This window comes from Lissotriton vulgaris, chromosome 5 (genome assembly GCF_964263255.1).
Source record: "Lissotriton vulgaris chromosome 5, aLisVul1.2, whole genome shotgun sequence".
Classification (NCBI taxonomy): domain Eukaryota; kingdom Metazoa; phylum Chordata; class Amphibia; order Caudata; family Salamandridae; genus Lissotriton; species Lissotriton vulgaris.
The window spans coordinates 1,562,430,002-1,562,457,024 of NC_141693.1; the positions used below are offsets into that span (position 1 = coordinate 1,562,430,002).

A 27,023-nucleotide genomic window follows, 5' to 3' on the forward strand; every position below is an offset into this window, starting at 1 on the left:
GTTGATCCTCCGGACGACTGTGCTGCCTTTATAGATCTGGTGGTGAAGTTAAACCACAGGTTGATTGAGAGGCGGGGTGATCGTAGTCGGGTTCAGGGACCCTGGAGGAGTTATATGAAACCAGAAATAAGATCTGCTGGGGATAATAAGCCGGCTCCAGAACCCATGGAGATAGGAGGGGTGAGAGGCCCATTAACAACGGAAGAGAAAAGAAGGAGGAGGGAATTGAACTTATGTTTGTATTGCGGACAAGGGGGGCACTTTGCCCGAGAGTGTACTGTCAAACCCTCCGGACAAGCATTCCATAAAAAGGTGGCATGTGTACAGGTGGATCATAGTCAGGCTAACAACAGTGGAGTAGGGGGGACCTATCAGGTGCTGGGTGTGATCGATCAGGTGCCAAGACATTTCATTATTCCGGCCCAACTCTTGATGTCAGGGAGCAGGCGTGTTCCAGTGTCTGTTTTGTTGGACTCCGGGGCGACTGGGAATTTTATCGACATCTCCCTAGCGAAAAAACTAGACATTCCATGTCAATACAAGAGACAACCAGAACCTGTGAGAGCCATCGATGGGACGGAACTGACCTCGGGGTCCATTACACGCCAGACAGAACCGGTGACACTGTTGTGTGAAAACGGGCACTCAGAGTCGGTGGTCTTTGACCTTATTGACGCCCCCTCTTTTGGGTTAGTGTTAGGAGTTCCTTGGCTTCAGGAACATAACCCTAAGATTGACTGGGTGCAGCGTTTGGTGACTTTGGATTCCAAGCATTGCCTTGCACATTGCTACAGGGAGGCTATCGAACAGGTACATCCCTTGTCTTGTGCTGGGATGGAGGTGTTATCGGTTCCCACTCAGTATTCCGCCTTTCGGGGTGTTTTTGATGAGGTTAAGGCACAGGGCCTCCCTCCACATAGATCTTTTGATTGTAAAATCGATTTGATACCTGGCGTCCCTTTGCCTTCATGTCGCATATACGCGCTTTCTGAACCCGAAGAATTACATTTGAAAGAGTACCTAGAGGAGATGTTGGGGATGGGGTTCATTCGTCCCTCTTGTTCGCCTGTGTCCTCGGCGATCTTTTTCATTCCGAAGAAGGAAGGGACGTTGAGGGCGTGTGTGGACTATAGGTCTCTTAATAAGGCCACTGTGAAGAATAGGTACCCTCTTCCTCTCATCCCTGTGTTGTTGGACCAGCTCCGCAAAGCAACCATCTTTACCAAACTGGATTTGCGGGGTGCATACCATCTTATTCGAGTCCGACCCGGGGATGAATGGAAGACGGCGTTTAAGACCAAATTTGGCCTATTCGAGTATTGTGTGATGCCGTTTGGCCTGTGTAACGCGCCGGCGGCGTTCCAATACTTCATTAACGAGGTGCTCCGGGAATATCTAGATAGAAGCGTCATCGTCTATTTGGACGACATCTTGATTTTCTCGGAGACAGTGGCAGATCACCATGGACATGTATCCCAGGTGTTACAGAAGCTACAGGAACATCATCTGTATGCCAAGTTGGAGAAATGCCAGTTTGACACACAGAAGGTAGAATTCCTAGGATTTGTCATCACTGCTGAGGGCATTCGCATGGACCCTAGAAAGATAGAGGCTATCATTACCTGGCCCATACCATCTACCGTTAAGCAGATCCAGGCCCTTCTGGGGTTCGCCAATTTCTATCGGCGTTTTATCTCCCACTTCTCTGATGTAGTGTCCCCCTTGACCCGATTACTAAGAAAGGGGGTTCCTTTTGTCTGGTCCCCTGAAGTCCAGGATGCCTTTCAACTTCTGTTGCGTTCTTTTACATCTGCTCCTGTTTTGGTGCATCCCGATACCGCCTTACCATTTTATGTGGAAACGGATGCTTCATTGTGTGCAGTGGGAGGGGTGTTGTCCCAAAGGGATGTCGAAACTGGCCAGATGCACCCCATTGCCTTTTTCTCTAAGACCCTGTTGCCTGCGGAGCGTAATTACACAGTGGCAGAGAGGGAACTGTTGGCGGTTAAATTGTCATTTGAGGAGTGGCGTCATTATTTATGGGGTGCTCGACACACGGTCACGATATATACTGATCATAAGAATCTCGAATTCTTTCGGTCTGCTCGGGCGTTAACACCTCGCCAGATGCGGTGGGTCTTGTTTTTTAACGAGTATGACTTTGTCATTACTTACCGCCCCGCCGCTCAGCAGATAAAGTCTGATGCCTTGTCTAGGATACATGTGGAGGGGAAGGAGGAGGGACGTGTGAAAGAAGATAGACCTATGATCTGTGAGGAGAAGATTGTAGGGGTGGCACATACAGCGGATTTTCCCTCGTTTCTCAAGGGGCAATTACGACAGATAGATCTAACCCCTTGGATGACATTGCCCCAGGTTTTGATGCAGGATGGGCTGTTGTACCATGGGGACCGTTTGTTTGTCCCTCCTGCCTTGAGAAAGATGGTCTTAGAGTGGTGTCATTCCTCCTCGCTTGTAGCACATCCAGGAATACAAAAGACCAGGGAGATGTGTTTGCGGTGGTTTTGGTGGGATTCATTGCTTAAGGATATACAGTGTTATGTGGCTGCTTGTCCCATTTGTGCCACTAGCAAACCTACCCATTGCATGCCGTCGGGCCTGTTACAGCCCTTAGAGGTCCCTCCTGCTCCTTGGCATACCATTAGCATGGATTTTGTGACGGATTTACCTCCTGTGTTGGGACATACCGCCATCTTGGTGGTAGTAGATCTGTTCACAAAAATGGCACACTTCATTCCGTTGCTTAAGGTTCCTACTGCCAGGGAAATGGCTTTGGTGTTTATGTCATCTATAGTCAGGATCCATGGGTTACCATCTGCGATTGTGTCTGACAGGGGAGCACAATTTGTGTCTCACTTCTGGACGGAACTGTGTTCTGTGCTGAAGATAGATGTGCGATTGTCATCAGCGTACCACCCACAGTCAGATGGTCAGACTGAACGGACGAACCAGACCATGGAGCAGTATTTGAGGTGTCTTGTTGCGTCATTATCTTGTGATTGGATGGTGGCTCTTCCCATTGCGGAGTTTGCCTACAATAATAGTCTGCATTCCGCAGTGGGTATGACTCCCTTCTTTTGTTCAATGGGTTATCATCCTCGGGCTTTAGCCATTCAGCCTACTGGGCGTGTGCCAGCCATAGACGATATTTGTAGGTCCTTGGGAGGAATATGGGACAGGGCTCGTGAACAGTTACAGGCAACTAAAGTCACCATGAAGGCTCAGGCAGATAAACATAGAGTCCCCGCTCCATCCTATCAGGTGGGTGATAAGGTGTGGCTATCTTCGCGCAACCTTAGGTTGCAGGGGTCTCGTAAATTGCAGCCTCGGTTTGTGGGACCATTTGCTATCACGCAGGTGATTAATCCTGTGGCCATGAAGCTTGTTTTGCCTGACGAATACAAAGTCCATCCGGTGTTTCATACATCCCTCTTGAAGCCCTATGTACCAACCACCCAGATTCTGCCACCACCTCCTCCCTTGTTAATCGATGGGGAAGAGGAGTTTGAGGTTCAGGCTATTATGGATTCTAGGCGGAGGAGAGGACGTCTTTTCTACCTCGTGGATTGGAAGGGGTATACACCTGAAGAGAGGACATGGGAACCAGCAGGTAGTGTGCATGCACCACGGTTGGTCCGTTTGTTCCATAGACAGCATCCCTCTAAACCCCGTCCGGTGGGGAGGACCTTTGGGGGGAGATACTGTTAGGATTTAGGGCTAGTCTGTCCTCTGTGGCCATACTTCACCATCACATGATCGGCCTCAGGGGGATAAAGGAACCGCCCCTTCTTCCTTTCAGTGCTTGGTATCTTTTAGTTTGGGTTCCAGGTGCTGTGTTGTGGATTCTACGTTGTGAGAGATATTGGTTCACGGGCTCGTGTTCCTTTACTTTTGGATTCCCTTTTTACTTTAGTTTTTGCTCAGGTATTGCCCTTTCCTTTCCCTGGTTATTCCGTTTTTTGTCCCTTGTAGCTAGTGCAGTTAGGAGAAGTTTTTGTATCCCATTTGTCCTCCCCCCCCCCTCCTCCCTTACCTGCCCACTGTTCCTTCGTTTTTGGAATTGAGCTGCTGTGTTTATTTTAGTATTCGAGGATTGCTGGGGCTCCAGTTTCCTCAGATACCAGCTCTTCGGAAGGACATTCAGTAATAAATCCGAAGGACGCCGGCTGGCGTGTTAGCTGCGTGGATTCCAAGCAGCCTCCTCTACTTCCGCGTTTTGTGAGGCTGTCCGCCTCGTTGTGTGCCGCTTGGGCGCTTTCAGTCGCGCTGGGACGACAGAGGAGCTGCAGATCCCGGAAGAGGGAAACGTTTGTTTGCGCTATCCCCCTTCTGGCTCGAAAAGATTAAAAATCACTCGGAAGGACATAGCGGGGGTTTTTTATGCCGAGTATTATGGCTTTTTCCCCTTAGGAGTCCCGTTTTTGTAGTCAGCTTCCTCGAGTGAATTTCCCTTAATTTTCCTTCCCTCAATTGGAATTGGATGCATCCACATCAGTGAAATATTCATCTTCCTGCTGCCAAAGACCTCCCGAGGCTCATCCTGTATATTACACAAGTAAGGAGGGGTCTTATCAGTGTATGGTGGAGTGTGGCTAGGGGGATAAGGTGTAGCCATTGATTTGGACACAGAAGTAATTGTGTGCACCTTCTTTCATAGGTACAGAGGCGAGGAGGTGGTGCCCGAGTATCATTGTCCAGTCCAAATCAGGGGTGAAGACTTTTTGACGTCCCATTCATTTTGATTTCCTGTCCCCTGCCCTGGGCTCGGGTGTCCTCTCATGTTTGTCTATCTCATGGGGGGCCTTTGAGTCAGGGTAGTGGATTTGGGCATACCTCGTTCCTGCAGTGTCTGGGCCTGTGGAATCCAACAGTGTGCACATCAAACATCTCTTTGATCCCAGAAAGAGTTACTTGTCAGTGAAGCCTGGGCCCATTGTGGGTCTGGTAAGGTTGTGTCTGATAAGGATAGCACTGTAGGACAAGGGAATCAGGATAGAGGAGATAACTTCAGCCTTTGAACCTTTGCAAGGCATATTTCAGCGGAGACTCGTAACCAGGAGTGATTCCTGCTTATTTCCTTGGCCTGTGTTGTGGGCCAATCAAAATTGGAGCTGCTCCTGCTTTTGTCCCCTGACAATGGACAGTGCAGAGGAGAGGGCACTTCAAAAAAGTTGACACGCACAACAGGAATATAATATCAAAGTACCCAACACTAAATCACATGGATGTCAGGATTTGGACTATAAAGGTGGAGGTGTGAATTTCACAAGCTGTTCAACAGCACTGGTTTATAGCCGAGTTCAATACAAGAGAAGATCACCAAGACTTCTAGCTGATGGATCCAGGCATATTGAACAAGGTCTACTAGACTCCCTGCTGGGTGAGGAGCCATACCCAGAAAGTCAAGGCCATTGCCATGAGCCTGGAGCACCAGTGGGTACTGTAAGGAAGATGACAGTGCTTAAGGGAAACATCCTTTACTTTGCATGTGTTACATTGCATACCTTTAAAATGCAGTCGTTACAACAACCGCGTTGTTACATCGCATACGATTACATTGCAAGTCATTACAAGAACTTGCTGTAGGGGGCATAAGGTATTGGAATGTAAATCCAGCACCTTCCCTGCTTTTGCACAAACTGGAGTAGGAATAGTAAATTATACAATTCCCAAGTCCAGTGCCCCCCTACAGCAAGCATGACTTCCAATATAATTGTATGCGATGTAACAACGCGGTTGTTGTAAAAACCATGTTGTAATGGCATGTGATGGCGGGAGTCAGACCCAGTCTGTATTTTGTCAAGCGGATCCCAGTGAGTGAAGTGTTAGATGGCAAGTCCATTTGGTATCATTGCAAGAGTGTGGGCCGTCTGCTTGTTCTAGTAGAAGTCTGCATAGCTCTTGTGAAAGCTGGTCAGTGACCACTGTGTGCCAAGGGGAACTACTGTTGAGCCAAGGCTGTTGCTGTGTGCGGGCTGAAGTCAGCGACTCGTGTGTGTGAGAAGGGGGCCACTATGAAGCTAGGGACATTGCTGGTGTGCGAGCTGAAGTCAGTGACCCCATGTACAAAGAGGGGGTCACTGTGAAGCTAGGCCAATTGCCCATGTGTGAAACTGATATCAGGCACGTCTGTATGCTAAGAGGGTGCCACCTTCAAGCCAGGGCATTGCCCGTGTCAGAGCTGAAGTTGGTGACCCCTGGGTGCCAGGAGGGTGCCACCATGAAGCCAGGATCATCGCCTATATTCAAGCTGACGTCAGCAACCCCCATGTGCCAAGAGTGGACCACCGTGAAGTTAGATCATTGCCCTGGATCACCATGCCAAGGATGTTGTGAAGAACACTGATTGCCACTGAAGCCACAGAGAAGACGTCTGATACCGACACAGCCATACAAAGATTGAGGAGGCCTGATGAATCATCAGGAAAAATGGTCGTGGCATTCATCTTCAGGAGACTGAAGCACGAGAAGAAACACCTCTACCCTCCTGGACTTGCTGGCATTCATTGGGTAGGGTAAGACTGTTCTAGGATTTCAAGACTGCAGGAGACTTGCAATAATCAATCAATCAGCATTTGTAGAGCATAGCACTGTCACCCCTGCGGGTATCCAGGCGGTGGGGTGCGAGGTCTCCGTTGTGACAACTACTCCATGACAGGCTTGGGAAGATGGCAGGAGAAAGGAAGAAACAAGCAGAAAAAGGCAAAACAGAGGGCAGAAAAATGAGCGAGCAGAAAAGGCAAAACTGAGGGCAGAAAAATGAGCAGGAAAGGCAAAACAGAGAACAATAAAACGAGCAGAAGAAATCAAAACAGAGGGCAGAAAAATGGACAGCAAAGGCAAAACAGAGCAAGATGTGAGCTGTAGAGGCACAAGCAGAGTGCAGAAAAATGAGCAGGAGAGGCAAAACAGAGCAGAAAACTGGCATACAAGGCAAAATAGAAGGCAGAATTAAAAGCAGAAAAGGCAAAACAGAAGGCAGAGAAGCAAGCAGAAAAGGCAAAAAAGAGGGCAGAAAAAAAAGCAGAAGAGGACAAAACAGAGAGTGGAGAAACAAGCAGAAAAGGCAAAACAGAGGGCATAAAAACAAGCAGAAAAGGGAAAACAGAAGGCAGAGAAACAAGCAGGAAAGGCAAAACAGAGGGCAGAAAAACAAATAGAAACAGGCAAAACAGAGGGCAGAAAAATCTGCAGAAAAGGCATTACAGAGCAAGATATGAGCAGAGGAGGCACAAATGGAGGACAGCAGGTACGCAGGCAGCAGAGTCAAGCTGGACAGGAGAACTGTCGCAGTGGGAGCTGGCACGAGGATGAATTTAACATGTAATGCTGCTAACATTGATTCTTATGGTGAAATTAAACTTTGTTGCTTGGCGACTAGCGTGGTCTACATCTGAAACTCGTTTCCATTATTGAATGGGGAATAATCAACCCAACTGGAAGGGAAAGAGAAAGTAGGCAATATATAGCCTTGACCCACCATACACAGCGAGGGCTACGAGGGCGTATGTTACGCCACTGTCACATAGGTTTGAACCTCTACTGCGAAGCTTAGCCTAAGGTACAGAGGGGAGGCATGGAATTGAAATCAAACATCCAACAGCAATTTAATTTACTGTTCTAAATCCCGTTCTTAAATATTTGCACAAAAGTGTGTTTTGGCGAGTCCTTGCTATTGTGTCAGCAAGCAGGAGCACTGAAATGTCATGGATGTTGAGTTCACTTGCTTATTAGAGGTGGTAGGGCACTGGCACACAGGCAACTTTAGTCTGTCTCTTCATGCATCGACTTGTGCATGCTCAAGTTCACAGGAGCTCAGTGCTTGGGCAAAGTGTGAGGGGGACAATGATTGGCAGTCAATTTTGATTCATTGTTCTGTAACTGTATTAGAGAACCATTCACCTGTTGCTCTACTCATATATGTCCTTGGCATGTGGATTATTTGTTCAGATCATATGTACAATGTAAACTAGAATGTGTTTTTAGGGATGGGGAGGTTCTTCACATCTTATAGGGATCTCTTCTTGTTCCAATAGCAAAAACGAATTTAATACAATGAAAAATGTCTGCAACATGTTATTTTAATTATACTGTACTTTTCTCTCTCCAGGTCACCCATCTTCACCAACAATCTCATTCTCTGCTATCTACACCACTTACCTGATGGGGGAATCCGCCAGTCTCAAGTGCAACTCTCCCACTATCGCAAAAGGGTTCCGGTTCTACAAGGACGGGAGAGCAGTCGATGGACCACAAGATCCTGCCCTGGACACGTACCGGATAGCTAGTGTGAACAGAGGAAACCAAGGGTCATACACCTGCACATACTGGGTAGAAATGTCGGGACAGGAGGTCAGATCTGAGGAGAGCCTCCCTGTGCAGTTGCATGTTTTAGGCAAGTATGGGAGCTGGGCTAGAAAAAAACTCTGATTGATAATAAGGTAATGCAAAGAAGAAAAAACACAGGTCACCAAGGTGTAGCACTCACAGGTTATTCAAAGCAACGAGGCTACAGTATGGACAGGATCTCTTCATGAAGCCCCAAAGACACTAGTTGTGGGCCACCAGGGTGTTGGGGGGATGGGGATGCACATGGAGGGTACCTATGCTAGCCCCCAGCATCCATCTGCATGCACAAGGTGGCAGGCACCACGCGGTGCCTGTCGCGTTGTGCATGCAAATGCACAACATGCATTTTTTACATTGCGGAGGGTGCTGCTTATAGCACCGCCTGCCGCAATGTAAAAAATGTGGGATACACCCGGGCGCATCCTAATTTGAAAAGCGGGACCGCTGCAACACGGACGGTAGGTCCTGTGCTACGATGTGGTGGCGGGCGGACATAGTTCGCCCGCCATCGTAATAGGCCCCTTAGTGTTGCAGGCAACAGAGCTCTTCAACTTGAATTGTTTAACTACTTGTTGATAAGAGTTCATATTTGTTTTTCTAATGATATTGCAGTGCCTCAACCAACACTGGGGTTGTGTGATTTTTTTTCTGGATTAGGTATGTTGAAGATGTCCGAGTATTAGTGGACTTGATGTTGTAGTTATTCTTTTGCTGTTCCATGATCTCTGGCTAGCTATCAAAGGTTTTTCTTGAAACAGATAGCATATTCCATTATTAAGCTGAATTTTAGACCAATGATTTAATATCGATTACATAATCATCAGTGACTGTATAGAATATTTATTAACAAACCTAAATCTTTCTTTTACATTTTATATATTTACTTAAGCAATTCAACTCTATTATATGAATTTTCCAGTCAGTTTCCATTAATAAACTCGAATGTCTTTTGAAAACTGCTCAGCACAACTGTCTTACAGGTGACATGGCCATATTTATTGGATGTGATCAATATCCATATACAAGTTCAGAAAACCTTCAGGGGTCAATTCCGATCCTGGAAAAAAAACGTCCGTACGATTCGAATCCGGAGCCCTCTCCGTACGAATCGTAAACATGCCGTACGACCCAACGAGTACGATCCCGACCGGGGTATGAGAACGTGATTCGTACGGTCCACGTCAGGTAAGGGCAATTCGTGCGGAAAAGCACACAATCACATACACACCGTACTGTCCGTACACCCCATGATCGCGGGGTACGGTGCGTACCCCTGCGATCATGGGGTGTACACACCGTACCCCTGCGATCGCAGGGTGTATGCAACGTACATCCAGCGAACATGGGGTACGGCCCGTACACCCCATGATTGCAGGGGTACGGTGCGTACACCCCATGATCACAGGGGTACGCACCGTAGCCCTGCGATCATGGGGTGTACGCACTGTACCCGGGGGGACGTTCCGTACCTGTTTCGGGGCAAACTCTGCTTTTACGGCTGTTTTCAACTCCTGTAGAAAAAGGGTTGTACGGTGCGTACCTGACAGGAATCGTACTTGCTGGGTCAGAAAAACCAGCCGCGAACCGTACAGATGTCGTGTACAGCGGGTTCCGAGGGAGATTCGTATGGGGATTTTATTCGTACTGTCTCTGTACGATTCGTACTGAGTCCAGCTCCTGGTATGAATCGTACTTCGTCGTAAGTACGGGGGACGTTGCAGGGTACGATTCATACGGGAAAAACGCTCCGAACGGATATTCGGAGCGGTTTTTCCTGAATCGGAATCGACCCCTTAATGTTTCTTTATGAGAAAGGTTGAAACCTTGCATTTGTGAAGCAAATCATTTTTATACTTATCTTTAGCAGAGAGGAATGTTCTCTAAGTTCCATTCACCAGGACTGTCCGTACATGCAAGTTAACTTAAATAAACTTCACTGATCTCTGATACCAATTTAATTCAGTTCTGCATGAACCTTTCCAATGAAAACTAACATAATTAATAAACAATATTTATAATTTGAAAATGTTCATCTAGTTGGACTGGGTATGAACGTGTTCTTGATTTATTCAGCACAGAGCAGAATATGTCTAAGATTGGGCCAAATTGGACCGCATCAGTGGTCCTGAACTATGAGAACTGAACTTATGAATCCATTTTAAAGCAGCTATAGTTTAAAATTATGTATATCAATTATATTCCAAATGTCTCCTTTGTACTTTTAAATCGTTCATGGAGACTATTGTAAACCTTCGAGATGTTCATTGAGACTCATTTCAGGAGTACACAAAATTCGTTGAGGATCTCCCTATTTAAATCTATTCTAATTCAGTCAGAAAAGAAGGCTATATTTAGTATGTATCCTCCTCTTCATCACTAGAGATTGAAGAACTATGTGTAATGGTTGAAATATTGAATTGATTCCAGAAATTATAGATCTGCAAGGACAGACCATGATACTCCTGTGCTTTCAAATAAAGCAAAAGTGTACATTACTCAAGAACACCCTCATAAACCCATTAGCTATAAATTTCTAAAAGTGCACATTGATCCCGTGTGTGGTGGTAGTGGGTAAAGTTTTGTCAAAGATTCAAATTCAAACTTTTTTCCAAATTGAATCTTTTTTTTTGTACAAAACATTTAACACTAAGGGGTCGATTCCGATTCAGGAAAAACCGCTCCGAATAGCCGTTCGGAGCATTTTTCCCGTACGAATCGTACCCTGCAACGTCCCCTGTACGTACTACGAAGTACGATTCATACCAGGAGATGGACTCCGTACATATCGTACAGAGACCGTACGAATCAAATACCCATACGAATCTCCCTCGGAACCCGCTGTACGCGACATCTGTACGGTTCGCGGCTGGTTTTTCCGACCCAGCAAGTACGATTTGTGTCGGGTACGCACCGTACGACCCTTTTTCTACGGGAGCTGAAAACAGCCGTAAAAGCAGTGTTCGCCCCGAAACAGGTACGGAACGCCCCCCCCGTGTACGGTGCGTACACCCCATGATCGCAGGGGTACGGTGCGTACCACTGCGATCATCGGGTGTACGCACCGTACCCCTGCGATCATAGGGTGTATGGACCGTACCCCATGTTCGCTGCGTGTACTGTGCGTACACCCTGCGATCGCGGGGTATGGTACGTACACCCCATGATCCCAGGGGTACACATCGTACCCCGCGATCATGGGGTGTACGGACCGTACTGTGTGTATGTGATTGTGTGCTTTTCCGTACGAATCGCCCTAACCTGATGTGGACCGTACGAATCGCGTCCTCATACCCCGGTCCGGATCGTACTCGTCGGGTTGTACGGCATATGTACGATTCGTACGAAGAGGGCTCTGGATATGAATCGTACAGACTTTTTTTTCCAGGATCGGAATTGACCCCTGAATGTTTTTCAAATTAATTCGTTTTCAAACTATTTAACTGATCAGCTTAGCGCCAGCTTTCAAATTAATCCAGGAAAGTGAAGAGGGAAATGCAGGTGTAGTAATGGGAAGGTATGTGTTATGCACCCAGTGATTGAGGTAACCGGGAGATGATTTATTTAACCTTGGACCAGTGAAAAGTCACACACAATGCTGCATAATTGTGCAAAGTGTTGATAAAGTATTTACTTTCTAGTGCAACATTTTTGCGCAGACCAGCAGCTCTAAAAATAATGCAAGTAGCCCTTTGAGCTACTTTCTGCTTCTTTCTGTGAAGTGGGTGTCCCACTCATATGGGTGGCACATGGGCATACGAGCACTACCACCCACAGTTTTTGACGCAGAGCACTACCTAACAACAATGGCAGACAGGGGTTTGCTCCACAAAATAGTGCCTGCATCAGGCAGATGCTAACTAGGGGAAATGTTTTTATTTCTCCTTACTTTTCACATATTGCATTTGTACTGCACTGAAGAGCACGTAAAATGTAGGAAATTAAAATGAAATGAAATACCAGCATTTGTAAAGCGCACAGTTGCCTCCGGAAAGGTGTCCTGGCGTTGGTGGCCGTGGGGAAGATTACGCGAGCTATTGCCCAGAGTCACATGGTGCTGGGATAACCTGCCGCCGGTACCGAACATTGAACCCAGTGATCTGGAGTCAGGCACCCTGGCCGCTCCACCACACCTCTTCCAGAAAAAACTATAAGTATGTATAAGCTTAGTATTTTATACTGGAATAACACTTTTCCAGTCTAAAACCTTTGCTAGACATCACACACACATCTATGCACGATGGTGCACTATGGTGCAAAGGAGTGTGCGTCACACCAGGCTTCCTGAAATAGTGCCAGTGCTGGGTAAGAGAGCAGAAGAGCCATACCTCGGCAGATATGGTGCCGCCCTGCTCTCTCCTTCTAGTGCAACATAGTACAGCAACCTTAGTTGGTGCTCTGAGTTGTGCTAAAATTAGTGAATCAACCCGCAGGTGTGTTCAGCAGGTTCCGGATCCTGTCACGTCTACTCTAAACAGACCTCCATGAGTTATAGTGGGGTGCAGATTGGCAGTGTGGGATAGGAATAGATGCCTGGTCTAAGAGACATGAACTAAGGTAATCAGCCAAGATAAAATAGCATAAACTGTCTTTACTTGATTAGATATTGGTGTCAAGTTGCAATAAAAACTCAGAAATATTTCTTGGGTTTTTTTCAGAACACCCGGCAACGCCTCATTTGTTCTTAGAGCCCAAGAATTCTGTGTATCTCAGAGGAGAATCTGTTGATGTTCGCTGTGAGGTTCACGGCATGGCCAGCCCCTCAGAATACCACTTCTTCAAAGATGGAGCAAAGGTTGTTGCAAGCAGAGGCACGTCCGAGACCACTTACGTCATAGCCAGCGCCGACAGCCAATCAGCAGGGTCGTACACCTGCCAGTACCTTATTTATTTGCCAGGTCGTCTTCTGACTTCCATGCTAAGCTCTCCAGTATCTCTGTACGTCACAGGTGAGGTAATGACGATATAGTCAAACCATGTATTTAATACGGTTGTGTTTGATATGCAAGGGTGGCACTATGATATACCATGGGTGCAGCAATCACAGGTCAGTGGAAATACCATCCTGCACCTAGATGCAGAGTCTATGTCTATAAAATGTGGCAAAGAATAGCTCAGAACTCTCAAGTACAGTCTCAAATACCAGGCACAATCAGCATACAGCCAGCACAGCCTCAAAACACGCAGCCACAACCATCACACATCCATAACCAAGACATGTCTTCAAATGACAGACCAGGCACAAACTCCTTGTTACAGCTTCAAATGCCTACATACAGCCTCAATTGAACCGGTACAGTCATAATTCCTTTAGATATAATCATCATATTTCAAGGTTTAGCCTTATATGCAGGCTCATGATCAGGGTGGATAGATTTAGGATCAATACGAAAAGATTGGCTACTGTCTCAATGACACTGAGAGATGGATGAACCATGATTGTTTACAACTGAGTGGAACCAAGGTTTGGGTCATCCAATTAGGTGCTTTGCTAATCACTGAACCCTGTGCTTTCTGGCCTCATTTCCCAGCCAGATCATCAACGATGCGGAAAAAGCCACACTGATGGAGTGATCCAGATAGATGGCTTGAAATGGGCTAGTTAAGAACCTCATTAGGATTATACACTTCCACCGGTCTGATGTAAAGAACACCCAGCTGATACCCATGGTACTCAGATAAGCTTGAGGGTATTAATTCATTCTAGACATGAATATTCAAGCGGCTCATACATAGTTATCACTAAAATGTTGTCTTGAAGCTTGAGGTGTTGCAAAATGGAGACATGTTATGATCATGCCTCCTAACAGGCTAGAACTAGAATTCCAAAGTGGCAGCGTTGTGTTCTTTGATAAAGCCCGGGAAACAGTGGAACAGGCGGATCTTGCACTTTTGATACGCTTCCACCTTACACGTGAAAATGTGAATGAGAAGATAAAAAGAATAAAATAACGTTTCTACCATTTTTGGGGTAGGAGGCCTGGTTATTGAGAAGAGAAGGCCTTTAGTTCCCATGACTTGTTCTGCTACTTGGGTTTCTGCTGAATGGTTGTTGACAGGGGTCTCTGGTCCCTCCTTAGGAGGTTGTTTTGTCAGCTGAAATCAGTTGAAAGACATGAAACATTCGAATTGGTTGCAGGTGCTGTTTGGGTGGAAGTTATAAACACTATGTTGAATTTTTTTTTTTAACTGTTAGGGCCTCATTTATGAGGTTTTTCCGTAGGGAAGCGAAGCAGGCCTTCCAGCTGCGCTTCCCTACAGCAAAAGAAAAGGGCAGGAATGCGCCATATCTATAAGATACGGCGCATTCCTGTCCCTTTCCCCTGCGCCGGAGCACAATGGGTAGCCGTGCACCAATGCAGGCCCCTTTGCACCAGTGCCTGCGTTGCGGGGATGATTATTTTTGTACAGGAAGGGAAACCTTACTGTACAAAAATAATCACAAGAGGATTTGCCTCTTTCTATGTGTGCCGCAGATTGCAGCACACGTGGAAAAAGGAAAAAGGAGGAGAAATAAAGATATTTCTCCCCGTTGCGCCTCCCTTACTCCTCCCCTGGGGAGGCGTAAGCTTTTGGCACTGCCTCAGTTTTACGATTTCTTGTAAATCTGGGGCAGTGTCAAAAGGTCAAGGATGTTGCCAAGAACGCCCCAAGCAATACCCATTGCACGCCCCTTAAACGCTGAACACTGCGTTAAAGGGACTGATATTTATCAGGCAGCATTAAGTCAAAAAAAGTGGCTTAGTGCTGCCTGATAAATATCACGCAGGCTTCTGCATCACGGAACGTCACAAAAAGTGACGTTCCGATGGCGCAAGGGGCCTCATGAATGAGGCCCTCAATGTTTCAAGCAAAATCCAACAGCAACCCCAAGGCCCAAACAGGTGATAAAATGCAATGCCATGGGCAAAACAATGTAGGCGACCCTTCTGAAATGGCAGTGTGATTAAGGAAGAAAGCAGCCAGTGACCACACCGGGCTCGAGACACAAGAGCTGTCAGCCATTTTGCAGAAGCTGTGGATGGACACAATGACAACCGAGTCTATGGCTGCAAGGTCCGGAAGTTCACACTAGATCCAGGCTCCTCTCTGGAGGAACATGGCGAGCCTGCCAGAGTCAAATGCAGGTCATGGAGGGCCGAAAAACCTGCATAGCTGCAGCCCAATGAAGGATAGACTGCGGGGCAGGGAGTATCCCTCCGCAGCAACTCCAGTGAGAAAAAATGATGGCTGCGGGGACCAGAGGGAAGGCTACATAGGGGGCTGGGGGGGTCCCTCCCTGGCCATACACTACACTGCAAAACTGCCTGGACCTGAGTGATCTGCTGTGAGAGAGAGGTCACAGCCCAGGAGAGAACAAGAATGGCCCTACCCACTGCCTTGCAAAAGAGGCCCCTACGGTGGAAGCAAGCCGGCAACCCTATTTACACCAATGGAGAGTGTGGCTAACAGAAGACAGCCCCTTTGTCACCACCACAGGGACAAAGGAATGAGAGGTCTGGGAGATGTTGGGGCTGCTGGAGCTGAGGGGGCACAAGACCATAGACTAAGTGAGAATGGCCAGGCCTGAGTGGGTGAGAGCGGTATGACTTTGCAGGACCTGCCCCAGTAAGTAGCGCTGCAGGTGGCTAATTGGTTTGGAGACACTTACCACTGGAAAGTAGGCGCAGGCTGGGAAGTGCCGAAGGGGCCAAGCTAGACTGCAGAACTTGATGTACAAGCCTTGAGGTGAGTGGACGGCCCTGGGCTCCGGGGCCTATGTTGTCCAGTAATAGTGGGGTGACTTGACCCACAGAGTGGAGGGTTCCCTCAAACCCCTGACAGCCCCTAAAGAGGGTACTTGTGCTGGTTTTAGGCAGAAGGAAGCTGCCTGCTGGGGCACGTCCGACATCCCCTAGGGAGGGCATTCACTGGGGTACCCACTTACTGAGACTGTTGGGGCCCTACGTACCAAATGAAGCATTGGAGGATTTAATGTACTACTTGCCTCTCCTGCAGACGGACAGGTAAGCCAGCAGTCAAACATATAAGAGACAGGAAGGTGACAGCCACCAAAGTGAAAGACAAGGAGCCTTTGGAAGCGTGAAGGAAAGCTATAAACCAATACACCAGGCCCTAGGTGCTCCTGCAAAGAACTACGCAGCAAACAGAATCCCAGAAGTAGTAGCAGCCTGATCTCCAGCTGAAAGAGCCCACCCTGGCAGAGCTCCTTCTTGCCATCAGGGCTGTTGCACAGCTCTGGGGTGAAAACTGAATCAGTGTCAATAGACGTCAACTTGCTGCGTGCGTGTCTGCGGAAAGCAGTAGACCAGTTGAAGGTACAGTAAAAGAGCTGAAATCCGAGGTAAAGACCTTGAAGGGTCAGATTGCATGCCTTACGAGGGCTGCCATGGAGCTGGAAAATCACACAGAGGATTCAGAAAACCACTCCTGGTAGAACAATCTCCAACTCTTGGGGTTCCCAAAACAAACGGAGGGAAACAACACTGAGCTTTTCCTGGAGGTCTGGATCAAGCGGGAGCTCAATCCACCAGGCCTATCAGCCCTTTTAAAGTAGAAAGAGCACACAGAGAGCTGGCCTCATCTCCTCCCCCAGTGCCCACTGAGATCCTTGATCGCCCTCATGTTAAAATATAGAGAAGAAAACAGCAACATTTGGACGGCACAATTGATCACACAGAAACACTTCGAAAACTGCACGATAACGATTTACCCAGACTTTACCCCAAAGGTCTAAAGTCAGATCAGGTCATATATAGAGGTGAGACAGGAATACCACGCTACGGGCCTACACTGCATGTTAACATTTTAATGCCTGTCAAAAAGTAATGCTAAATGGAAAGATGCACTTCTTTGATAGCTGGAAGGATGTGTGAGCATGGCAAGAGAGATAGGACAATGCATGAACTGGTCAGCAGGGGCCATCGGGATCACAAGCTACTGATTCTTCCTGGAGTGTGGTCTGCAGGCAGAGAAGGAGACCTGGCAGGCATACTCACAGCAAAACCCAGCAGTGCCAAAGAATTACGATTAGAGAAGATGGAACAATGATGGGAGCCAGAGACTCCTCATCAGAAAACTTGGATCCCCCAACTGGGTGCCTGGCATAGCCCTGAGAGGTTGCGATGGAAAAGACAGAGTTGGAGACTGCTTGGGCACTGGAAAGGCACTGTATACAAACTAAAGGACACGGCTACTGTGCTCTATCATGACCAAAATGGAATATTGAAGTAAATACAAAAATTTAAAAATATTACACATTTGCAATATGTAGACAAACGTACTAACACCAGTGGTTGGAAGGTCACCTACTTAAAGTCAATGGAGCCCAGGGGGAAGCCGGCCCACCCCTATCTGCAGCGGTTTGCCCCCAGATGCCTTCTTTCCCGGGAGAAGGAAGATAGACATTTTCGTGCCAGAGAGTTAAGTGCTGGCTGAGCTGGCCCCTTGGACAGACCATGCCTCAGCTGGGCTGCTAGTCGTTTGTGCTTGGCCCTCGACATTGTTTTTCTATAGTTTATTGTTACTTTGTGTCTTAATAACGTTTGCTGTTGGTGGGAACAAACAAAGGTCTCTTGTATGCAAGGAGAGCTAGTGATACACCTGGGTAAGCCATCAGTTACGGTTAAAGATGGATTTCCTCGAAGGGAGGATTGGGAGGGGTAGATGGATCAGCTACATCGGGGATCAGGAGAGACTGTTGGGGGGAGATGATAAACATTGCAGCCAGAATAGATGGGAGGGATGGGACGCCATCTCAGAGAAGGTGGGTGTGCAATGCAGACAACTTGCCTCGATCTGACATAAAACATACATTACTGACATGGATAATTAGAGGGCTGAACAGCTGGCTAAAACGTTATGAAGTGCCTACTTTAAGCGCCACAGTATACAGATATCTATGTGGAAGGAAACGCACCTGCTGGTTCCCAAAATCTGTAAAAAATGAAGGGGCAGAATGTAGTCTGCAACCTATTCCATTTACACTAGGGGTGTACTGGCATGGATAGCATCCGGGATTCTCTGCTATTGGTCGGAATCCTAGACGAATATGATACACACGAGTTTGAGTAATGAGTGGAGGTTGCTGATGTATTGATGCGGCGTAATTGCTGATACTGGAATGGGGCAATCTTTGACCAGTATTTAAGAAATTGTTTGTAAAACCATGGATTTATCCATAAATTAATTAAATCAGACCTGAAGAAGAGGATCATCCCTTTAACCATGTGTTGGCTGACTGTACAATAACTTAAATAGAGGTTCATGCTCATCGGGAGCACTCCCAATTGTGTGAATCACACAAAAGTTTAAAAAAAATATTCCAATTTATTACAATATATCTAGCATGAATTCATTGTTGATTTTACATACATAATTCAATTCCAAATGCCGTAGGAAAATATAATAAATGTACAGTGTAAAAAAGTCACTAGACGGTTTTGCTGGTCTATTAAATGTAGTCCAATGTAGCATCGATATAGGCAAGGAGTGCTCTCAATTTAAGCCCACAAGGAGCAAGAACGGTTGTAATTATACAAAGTCATCTCATAAAGATTTTGACAAGAGAAACGGCAAATTTTTAAAACAAATCAGGAAGATCTTAAAAACAACCATATTTGAACATCCAGAACGAAAAGGTATTAAGTACACTAGCCATCATCACAGACACTGATTGTCCAAATTTGTCTATGTGGAACATGCTGATTACTTACTGATAAACTGCATAACTCTGTGTCCAGGTCTTCTTCATAACAATTCTTGTAAGACCAATGTGAGCCCTCAGTCCAGAGACAGGCAATCCAATGACGCCCTAGATAAGCGCTGTAGATCCTAAGTTGGAGGAGCCGGCGGTAGAGAATCCTCTGATGGTCTGTTCTATTCCTGTGGTGTAGGTATCACACAAGAGAATTCTGCACTGATGGAGGCTTCCTATTCCTAGCTATGTTGCCACCCTAGCCAGTGAGGAATGAGAGAGCGTCCACTGTGGAAGGGCATACTAAGGGTTATGAAGGACACTTTGACGTGCTATAGCAAAGTTTGCTAGCGCTAAAACAGAACATTAGTACAGTCTGCATTTTTCCCAAAATGGCTTTAAGATATATGAAGAAATAACAAGGATATCAGCATTGTAATAATAATTGCATGTATAAAAACAGTACCACAAAAATATTGCGCCTTCAATAAGTTGGTCAATGCAATTCATTGGGAGGCCAATTTCATAGAAAGAGCAATACACCTGCACAAAAAATACCATATTCATAATCCACAGTAATACTACACAATACTGAATAAATATATATGGCACAGCCCATGTTGCCAAATGACAGCTATCCCCTCAGTATTACCCCTTGAACTTGGCCCAGAAGGCTGCCATCCCACGCTTTGATCTTTGTTGCACTGCTGATAGGAGGACTCTTCTGTTGATGAATATGCTGCAGAGATGGCCAGGAGTAACCATCTACTAAGGGTAGTAGTCAATGTTATCTTACTCTCACCCACTGAAACAGTATTGATGCTAAAGACCTCCAAGTTGGAAAAAAGGAGCTCCACAGATTAGATTGTCAGTTTATGGTTCATATGAAGGTAGTGGAGGTGGAGAGGAAAAGTGTGCCTAAAAAGGTAAATAGAGCAATGACCAAATAACTGCTACTCAGCGCTCTGAATCTACAGGTAACTTCAGTACAGTGGTGGCCACATGATATTTTGAGAAATATCCACCATTCATTCTTATTCCAAGAAATTAAAAATGGCCCAGAATGCAGTTTATATTCAATCCTTTATTGTCTCATTCTTCTTGTAAACAGATAGATACTCAATACCTTTAAAAACCATTGGCCAGATTCACAAAGGTAAAGTAAAACAATAGTCTAACTTTACAGCTTTCAGTATATACAAAGGGTATTCATTACTCGTAAATGACCTTTGTGAATACTGAAAATCATAACATTCGACCTTCGGTATTCACAAAGGGCATTTACGAGTAGTAAATGCGCTTTGTGAATACCGAAAGTCATAAAGTTAGACTTTTGTCTAACTTTACCTTTGTGAATCGGGCCCAATGTATATACACATTAAAATGAACACTCATATCACCAGCAGCGTTTCTGGTGAGCATGCGACAAAGCTTCATCAAGGACTTCAAACCTCTATGCATCGGCCTAACAGAAATTTAGCTATTGATTGGAAATTATTCAGCATTCCTTATGGTGAAATTGTTTGATCACATCCAGGTTAAATAAACATCAGTACAACTCCGATGTTGGAACAAAATATAGTACCCTACCCAAATACATTCCTGAATCTGTTCCATATGATAAATATTATTAGAGGTAGATAACACCTTGTTAGTCCATGTCAATTATTATGGTCTCACTGAGGTGTTCATCATACTGCAGACAAGTCCAAACATAAAACGTTTTAGCAATTTGATCAGCCTCATTGTATAACCACATCTCTCAAATTGATGAACATTACAAAATTGGTCATTCCTCATGTGAAAGTCAGTTACTGATAGTGTAAATCAAATATATATTATCAAGTTAAAAAGTCCAACCCAGGAACACCTCCCTTTCCTAAAGAGAGCAATACCTCATGGGTTTATGCCATTATTTGTAGTCATATTAAGGCGACCTTCATGCTTCAAATGTAACCAAAATTCAATCAATACTGTCCTAATAATCAATAAATGAATCCATGTAATAGACCCAATGCCATTGCTGAAACATCTCTTCAAAGCTAAGAAAACATGTTGCATAATGTATAAGTGGCCCATTTCATAGCTAATGGAGGAAGATCATATATAGAAAGATAATCATGTGCCAATCCTGCAGCAAAACTAGTATATCCAAATCATAGGTCTATTTGAATCCACCCAATGAGGGAAGAGTCTGACACCCAAGTTACCACTGACTAATGGATATACTTTGTGGTGGAGGGTACTTAGTTATTAGTAAACTGAAACCCATTCAAAATAGGATTTATCATTGACATCCTCTCCCTATGAGTGTCACATCTATGCATAAAACTTGCTCTTAATATAAAAGACCCCACTCTTATTCGTTGGTGTGTCATACAGCCTGTCATCAGCATTGAACCTGAGTGCCATCTTCATATTAGTTTGTGTGACTGTCATGTTACTGCAACACATAGACATGATGTTATATCAAGAAATAATTTTTTGCCATGATTATAGAATGTAAAAACAAGGAAATTACTCTAATGGTGGCAAACATACTATGATGACACCAATAGTCACTTTCCTTTGGCAATTGCAGATATCTTTAGTACTATGAGCGAAATAATAGGACATGTAATAATAAAAGGGCCGTAGCCACACCTAGCCCCTCTCATTAAGAGATATTATTATCCACACTCTAAAAGAACCCACATCTATTAATGGATCCTACCCATTGTTAGACCTGTCAGCCTTAGGGTGGTCTTACCCAGACTTTTTGCCTTATTCCATTTTTACTGATCTTGTTTTTGTTCGCCTTAGAACTCTGTGCTTTTTACCACTGCTAACCAGTGCTAAAGTGTGTGTGATTACTCTCTAAAACATAGTAGAATTAGCTCACACCTAATTGACAGACTTAATTTACTTGCAAATCCCTAGTAAAGAGGTTCTACATTTACCTAGGGCCTGTAACTTAAATGCTATTAATGGGCCTACAGCATTAGTTGTGCCACCTACTTAAGTAGACTTTGAAACATCTCTGTCCTGCCTCTCCAGCATGTGGGTGCTATTTTAAGCTACCATTTCAACCAGGCAAAATAAACCTTTTAAAAAACACAACAAACCGGGGTCTAGGGGCCAATACTATGGCAGGCTATCTACACTTTCACAAAAGTAAAGTGGTGCCTAAGTCAAAAATAAGCCAAAAAGATAAAGAACTTACATAAGGAAAAGAACGCTATAGTGATATGTGGTAAGATCCAGTCTAGTTTGTCTGGATAGCCATCAACTTCTCATTGTGACCAGTATTATCATTTGATCAACCAGGTAGAGAAGTGGTATGTCTCTTGATCATAGAGACCACCAATCCTTTGGTAGTGGGCTGGATCTTACCCACATTCACTGTGGAAAACACAATGAGCAACCTAATAGTTGATCGCCAGAGGAATAAGGAGCAGTGCAAAACACAAAAAAGTATATATGTGGTGAGTTAAAATAGGGTGATGTGGCTCAAAATCGAGGACTTTTTATTTAGGTATGGACACATCTCCTAGTTTAAAAACAGAACAGTGTAAAAAAGGCAGTTTAAACAAATAACTGCCAAAATATGGCCAACATGTTTCAGCCAAACGGGCCGATAATCCCAAGGCTTTCTTCAGGGCCTCTGCTCTCTAATATTACTACTGCATATACAAGTGATGATTGTACCCAAAAGGAATATAGTGCTAATCACAAAACGAAAATAGGGTTGGAATAAATACAACCTGTAGTCTACACATCCTCTGCATCAAGGAATGCAGATGGCATCTACAACAAATCAAATATCCCCCCTCAACTAGTAACCCAATTTCCTACATTGGTGTTCAGCAGTGAGGTCTAGGGCTTGTGTATGTGCAGTTCCATACAATGATTTTGTGTTACACTAAAATCCCAGATAAATAATTTAATACCAATTCAAGTTTCCTTTCAATTCTCCTTGGTTGGCACTTAGTTTTTTCCAGATTTTCTCTCATTCTACCTGACTCTCTGTGACCGTACCTGCAGAAATGGAATTGGAGCTCATCAACCTGGAGAGCTACACTGTGGCTGAGCTCATGGAGTTCTGTGAAGGGGACGGCCAACTAAGAAAGGAATCAAAAAGATGGAGCTTCGGAAAGCTCTGAGGGTGAGGGAAGAAACTCACCAGTTGCTACAGCAGCAGAGGATCAGGATAAGGTGGATGATGTGGAGAAGCAACTGGAAGACCTGGGTGCAGGTGTTGAAATGAGGCACACAGAGGAAAGGAGTGACTTGCACCTTAATGGGAACACCCTCCCAGAGCTAAAAGCAGTGCGTCCTCGCAAGGCTTGTTCCCAGTGAAGTTGGCAGCCATGAAGGCTGAGAGAGAGCTCAGACAGCAGCTGGTCAAACACAAGATCGAGGGTTCCACCGCCAAGAGAGCCCTGGAGGAAAAAAATGGACCATGGAGGAGAGAAAAATGGCCTATGAGTCCAACAACAATTGTGGCAGCATACGCGTAGTGTTGGAGGGGGACAAAAAGGTTCACATACCTAAAGATCCATTGCCCATCTATCTGGTAGGGAATTATATTGACAAGTGCTTTTCTGCCTATGAGGTGGCCCTCAAGATGCTCAGGGTCCCAAAAGAACTTAGGGGGCCTCACTCTGGAAATACTTGCCTAGAGTGGGGAGAGATAGCATAGTTACACTGGAGGTGGGGGACCAGATAACGTGCACCCCAGTGAAAGCCATCCTTGTTTGAGCTCACCCCAGAGAAATACTGCATTAGATTCAAGGATAGACAAAAGATGCAGAACCAATCTGGAGTGGACTTTCTTCATTACGCCAACACAGCACTGAATGGTTTGGTGTGGGCAGCAAAGTTGATGATTTTACTGAGTTGTTTAGTCTGAAACTGAGAGAGCAAATATTCAGTATCTGGCTTACAGAGCTGCGCCAGCACCTGATTGATAGTAAACTTGCTGACCCCAGGGAGCGAGCTTGCAAAGGAGGCAAACCTCTGGGTCAACACCAGAGTGTCCAATAAGGTATCTTGGGTGATCACCAGAAAGGCCATCAGAGGTCCCATCAGAAGAAAGAGGGGAGAGAAAAAATTAAAAATAAGGAGTTCTCTAAAGGCCCCCAAAAGTATTCCCAAGGGAACAACAGTAACCAATCCCAGCCTGAGCCTAAATGAAAGGGTTTTTTGTGACAAACAGACAGGGAAACTCGTCCCCCAATGTATCATGTGTTACTAATATGGGCACTCCAAGAGAGACACCAAATGTCCTAAGAGGGCACTGTCCCCACCGGTGGGCAGACACCTTGGTTGACCAGTGTATAGTACGGCTTGTACTTTATCAGTAAAACAATGTGTTTGTTGGACAACACAAACGCCAAAACTGCGGAAGACTAAGTCCATGCACACCATAAGGATATGTTGGCCTAAGTTCTGGCTAGCTCAGAGTGCACCATCTGTACCCTTAACCTGGCAAGGTAACAGGTCGTATGTGCAAACTCAGAACATGACAACACTAGCTCTCCTAGGAAATCGGGGAAACAGATCTAAAGCCCTTTTGTTTGGTAACTCATGCATGCCCAATGAGAAACTCAAGAAATACTCAAATTGGCATTTCAAATATTTATTGACGTAATAAGATTCTTGTGTAAAATATGTGTGCTGCAATAATCAATAGAAGGAAACAAAACAGAGTAATCTGCATCACAAGAACGCTAGAGAAAATAAAAAATGCAACCATTGTACTGTTACATAGAATATATGTTTGCATATAAGTACAATTATATCTGTGCTCCGACCTAGCGTTTCATCTGGGAGCCTGTCTTGGTGTAGAGCTGGGCACCATCATTCTCAAGAGGTAAACAGGATTCAGCTGGGCTGAAAATCGGGCATGCGGCAACCTCAACAGTGTCAGCGAAATGCTCCTCTAATTAAACGAAGGAGAGATGTTGTTCATATAATAGACATCACCCATGTTGCATGCCGAAATCCTAATCAGGCTGTCATTATTGATTCTATCCTGACAAAGCAGTTGCTAAGCAAACAACAACATTAGCTTTCATGAAGAATGTTCAAGGCTCTGATAACTAGACTACGAAGATGTGTGAATATAAGCTACGTTATTTCATGGAACAGTATCCCATACAAGCATGCGCACAAATGTGAGGTAAATGTCAACATTCAAGAAAAGATGTTAACTTTAAATGTGAGCATGCAAAATGGTGGTGTTCTCACCCTGGCCTAATATAACCACATACAAGTGTAGCACTTGGGGGGAGGTGGTCCCAGTCAGTAAGGGGGAGAGAGCAGAGGTTACCTTAGTGTGCCTAGGGGATAAAGAGATTATGCAAAAAGCCCATATGCCTTCCAATACTTCTAATTATTGGAATGAGGGTTACCATCAGTGGCGAAGGGTGGAGGCTCCCCAAGAGGGGAGTCATGGAAGCCTGGAGCCTGGAAGAATTGAACCGGCAGCTGCCAAGAATGGGTAGAGCAAGGGTGTAGTAAACCAGACACTGAAATTACCTGGGTCCATGTTGATGACGCACCTGATCAGGTCACCCCAGAATAAACTGCAGAACACTTTGCAGCCCTGAGAGACTTGCATGAGCTTGAGCTTAACGTTCTCCTAGTTCCCTTGCCAGTTGTTGGCGCCCCTTTGAAAGGGTGGGCATCAACATTGTTGTCCCCTTGTACCACAAGACAGCCTTAGACAACAGGTTCATCCTGGTCTTGGTGGACTGCACCACATGGAATCCCTCTGAAGTCAGCTACTGCACCTGGGGTGGTTAGGACCTGATGGTGCTGTTTACCAGCGTGGGGTTCCCCAAGCAAGTTCTGCCTGACAGAGGCACTAACTTCATGTCAGCATGCATAAAGCCCTTATGGGATGAGTGTAGGGTAACCTACAACAAGTTCTTCACACCCATCACCCTCAAACAAACTGACTTGTTGAGAAATTCAAGGCATGATAATGGGCTTACCTGAGTTCATGAGGTGGAAGTGGGGTCCTCTTGCCATTCCAGTCTACAGGGAGGTACCACAGAAAGAGGTTGTGTTTAGCCTGTTTGAGCTCCTCTATCGGCACCCAGTTAGGGGACCTCTCAGCTGTGTGAGAAAGTGGTTGCAGCAAGCTCCCAGAAATCCCCTCAGGATGTACTCAGCTACATGCTGGCTCTTCGTAATAAGATGTAGTGCCTCTGGAATAAGGCTAGAGACAACCCTGAGGCCAGTCAAGAAGTGATGAAATTCTGATAGGACCAGGAGGACACTCTGGTGGACTTTCAGTCTGGCTAGAAGGTAAGGGTCATGGAGCCTGTAGAGCCCAGAGCTCTCCAAGACCATTGGACAGGCCCATATTAGACGAAGGAGCGGATGGGGGATATCACCTACCTGGTGTACCTCAAGACACCTAGAAACCACAAAAGGTGCACCACATAAACGACCTCAAACCACAATTTGAGAGGTCTGAGGTCACATGCTACTGGTGGCAGATGATGGGGTGGTATAGGAGAGTGAACCTCTACCTGACCTCCAATCTTCCAAGGAGCACAGTGATTCAGTAGAGGGTGTCAACCTCTCCCCTACTCTGAACCCAGAAAAGCAGAGGGACTGTCATCAGTTATTGGTTTAGTTTGCCTTCCTGATCTCCTTCACCTCTGGGCTCAGACACTTGTGTGCCCCCAACATAGATACTGGAGACAGTATGTCTGTTAAAAGCAAAATTTACAGGTTGTCGGACAAGGTGAAAGCTAGTATTAAGGAGGATGCCACCAAGATGCTAGCACTAGAGATGATTGAGACCTCCCACAGTCCCTGGTCCAGTCCAGTTATGCTGGTGCCCAAGGTTGCCCCACCGGGTGCCACCCCAGAAATTAGGTTCCATGCAGACTACTGAGGACTCAGAAACATCACAAAGACAGACACTGACCCATCCCCTGAGCTGATGAGCTCATCAACAGGC

At 45.6% G+C, this 27,023-nt stretch overlaps 1 protein-coding gene across 2 annotated transcripts in view; it reads left to right on the forward strand.

The window, feature by feature from the left end:
* The window catches only part of LOC147715161 (immunoglobulin superfamily member 1-like), a 235,359-nt gene that overhangs the window by 76,021 nt on the left and 132,315 nt on the right, over positions 1 to 27,023 (forward strand). For both annotated transcript variants that reach the window (XM_086923635.1, XM_086923634.1), the window contains exons 4-5: positions 8,132 to 8,416; positions 13,026 to 13,316. In XM_086923635.1, coding sequence (XP_086779761.1) covers positions 8,132 to 8,416; positions 13,026 to 13,316 — 576 coding nt within the window. The remainder of the gene's footprint in view (positions 1 to 8,131; positions 8,417 to 13,025; positions 13,317 to 27,023) is intronic.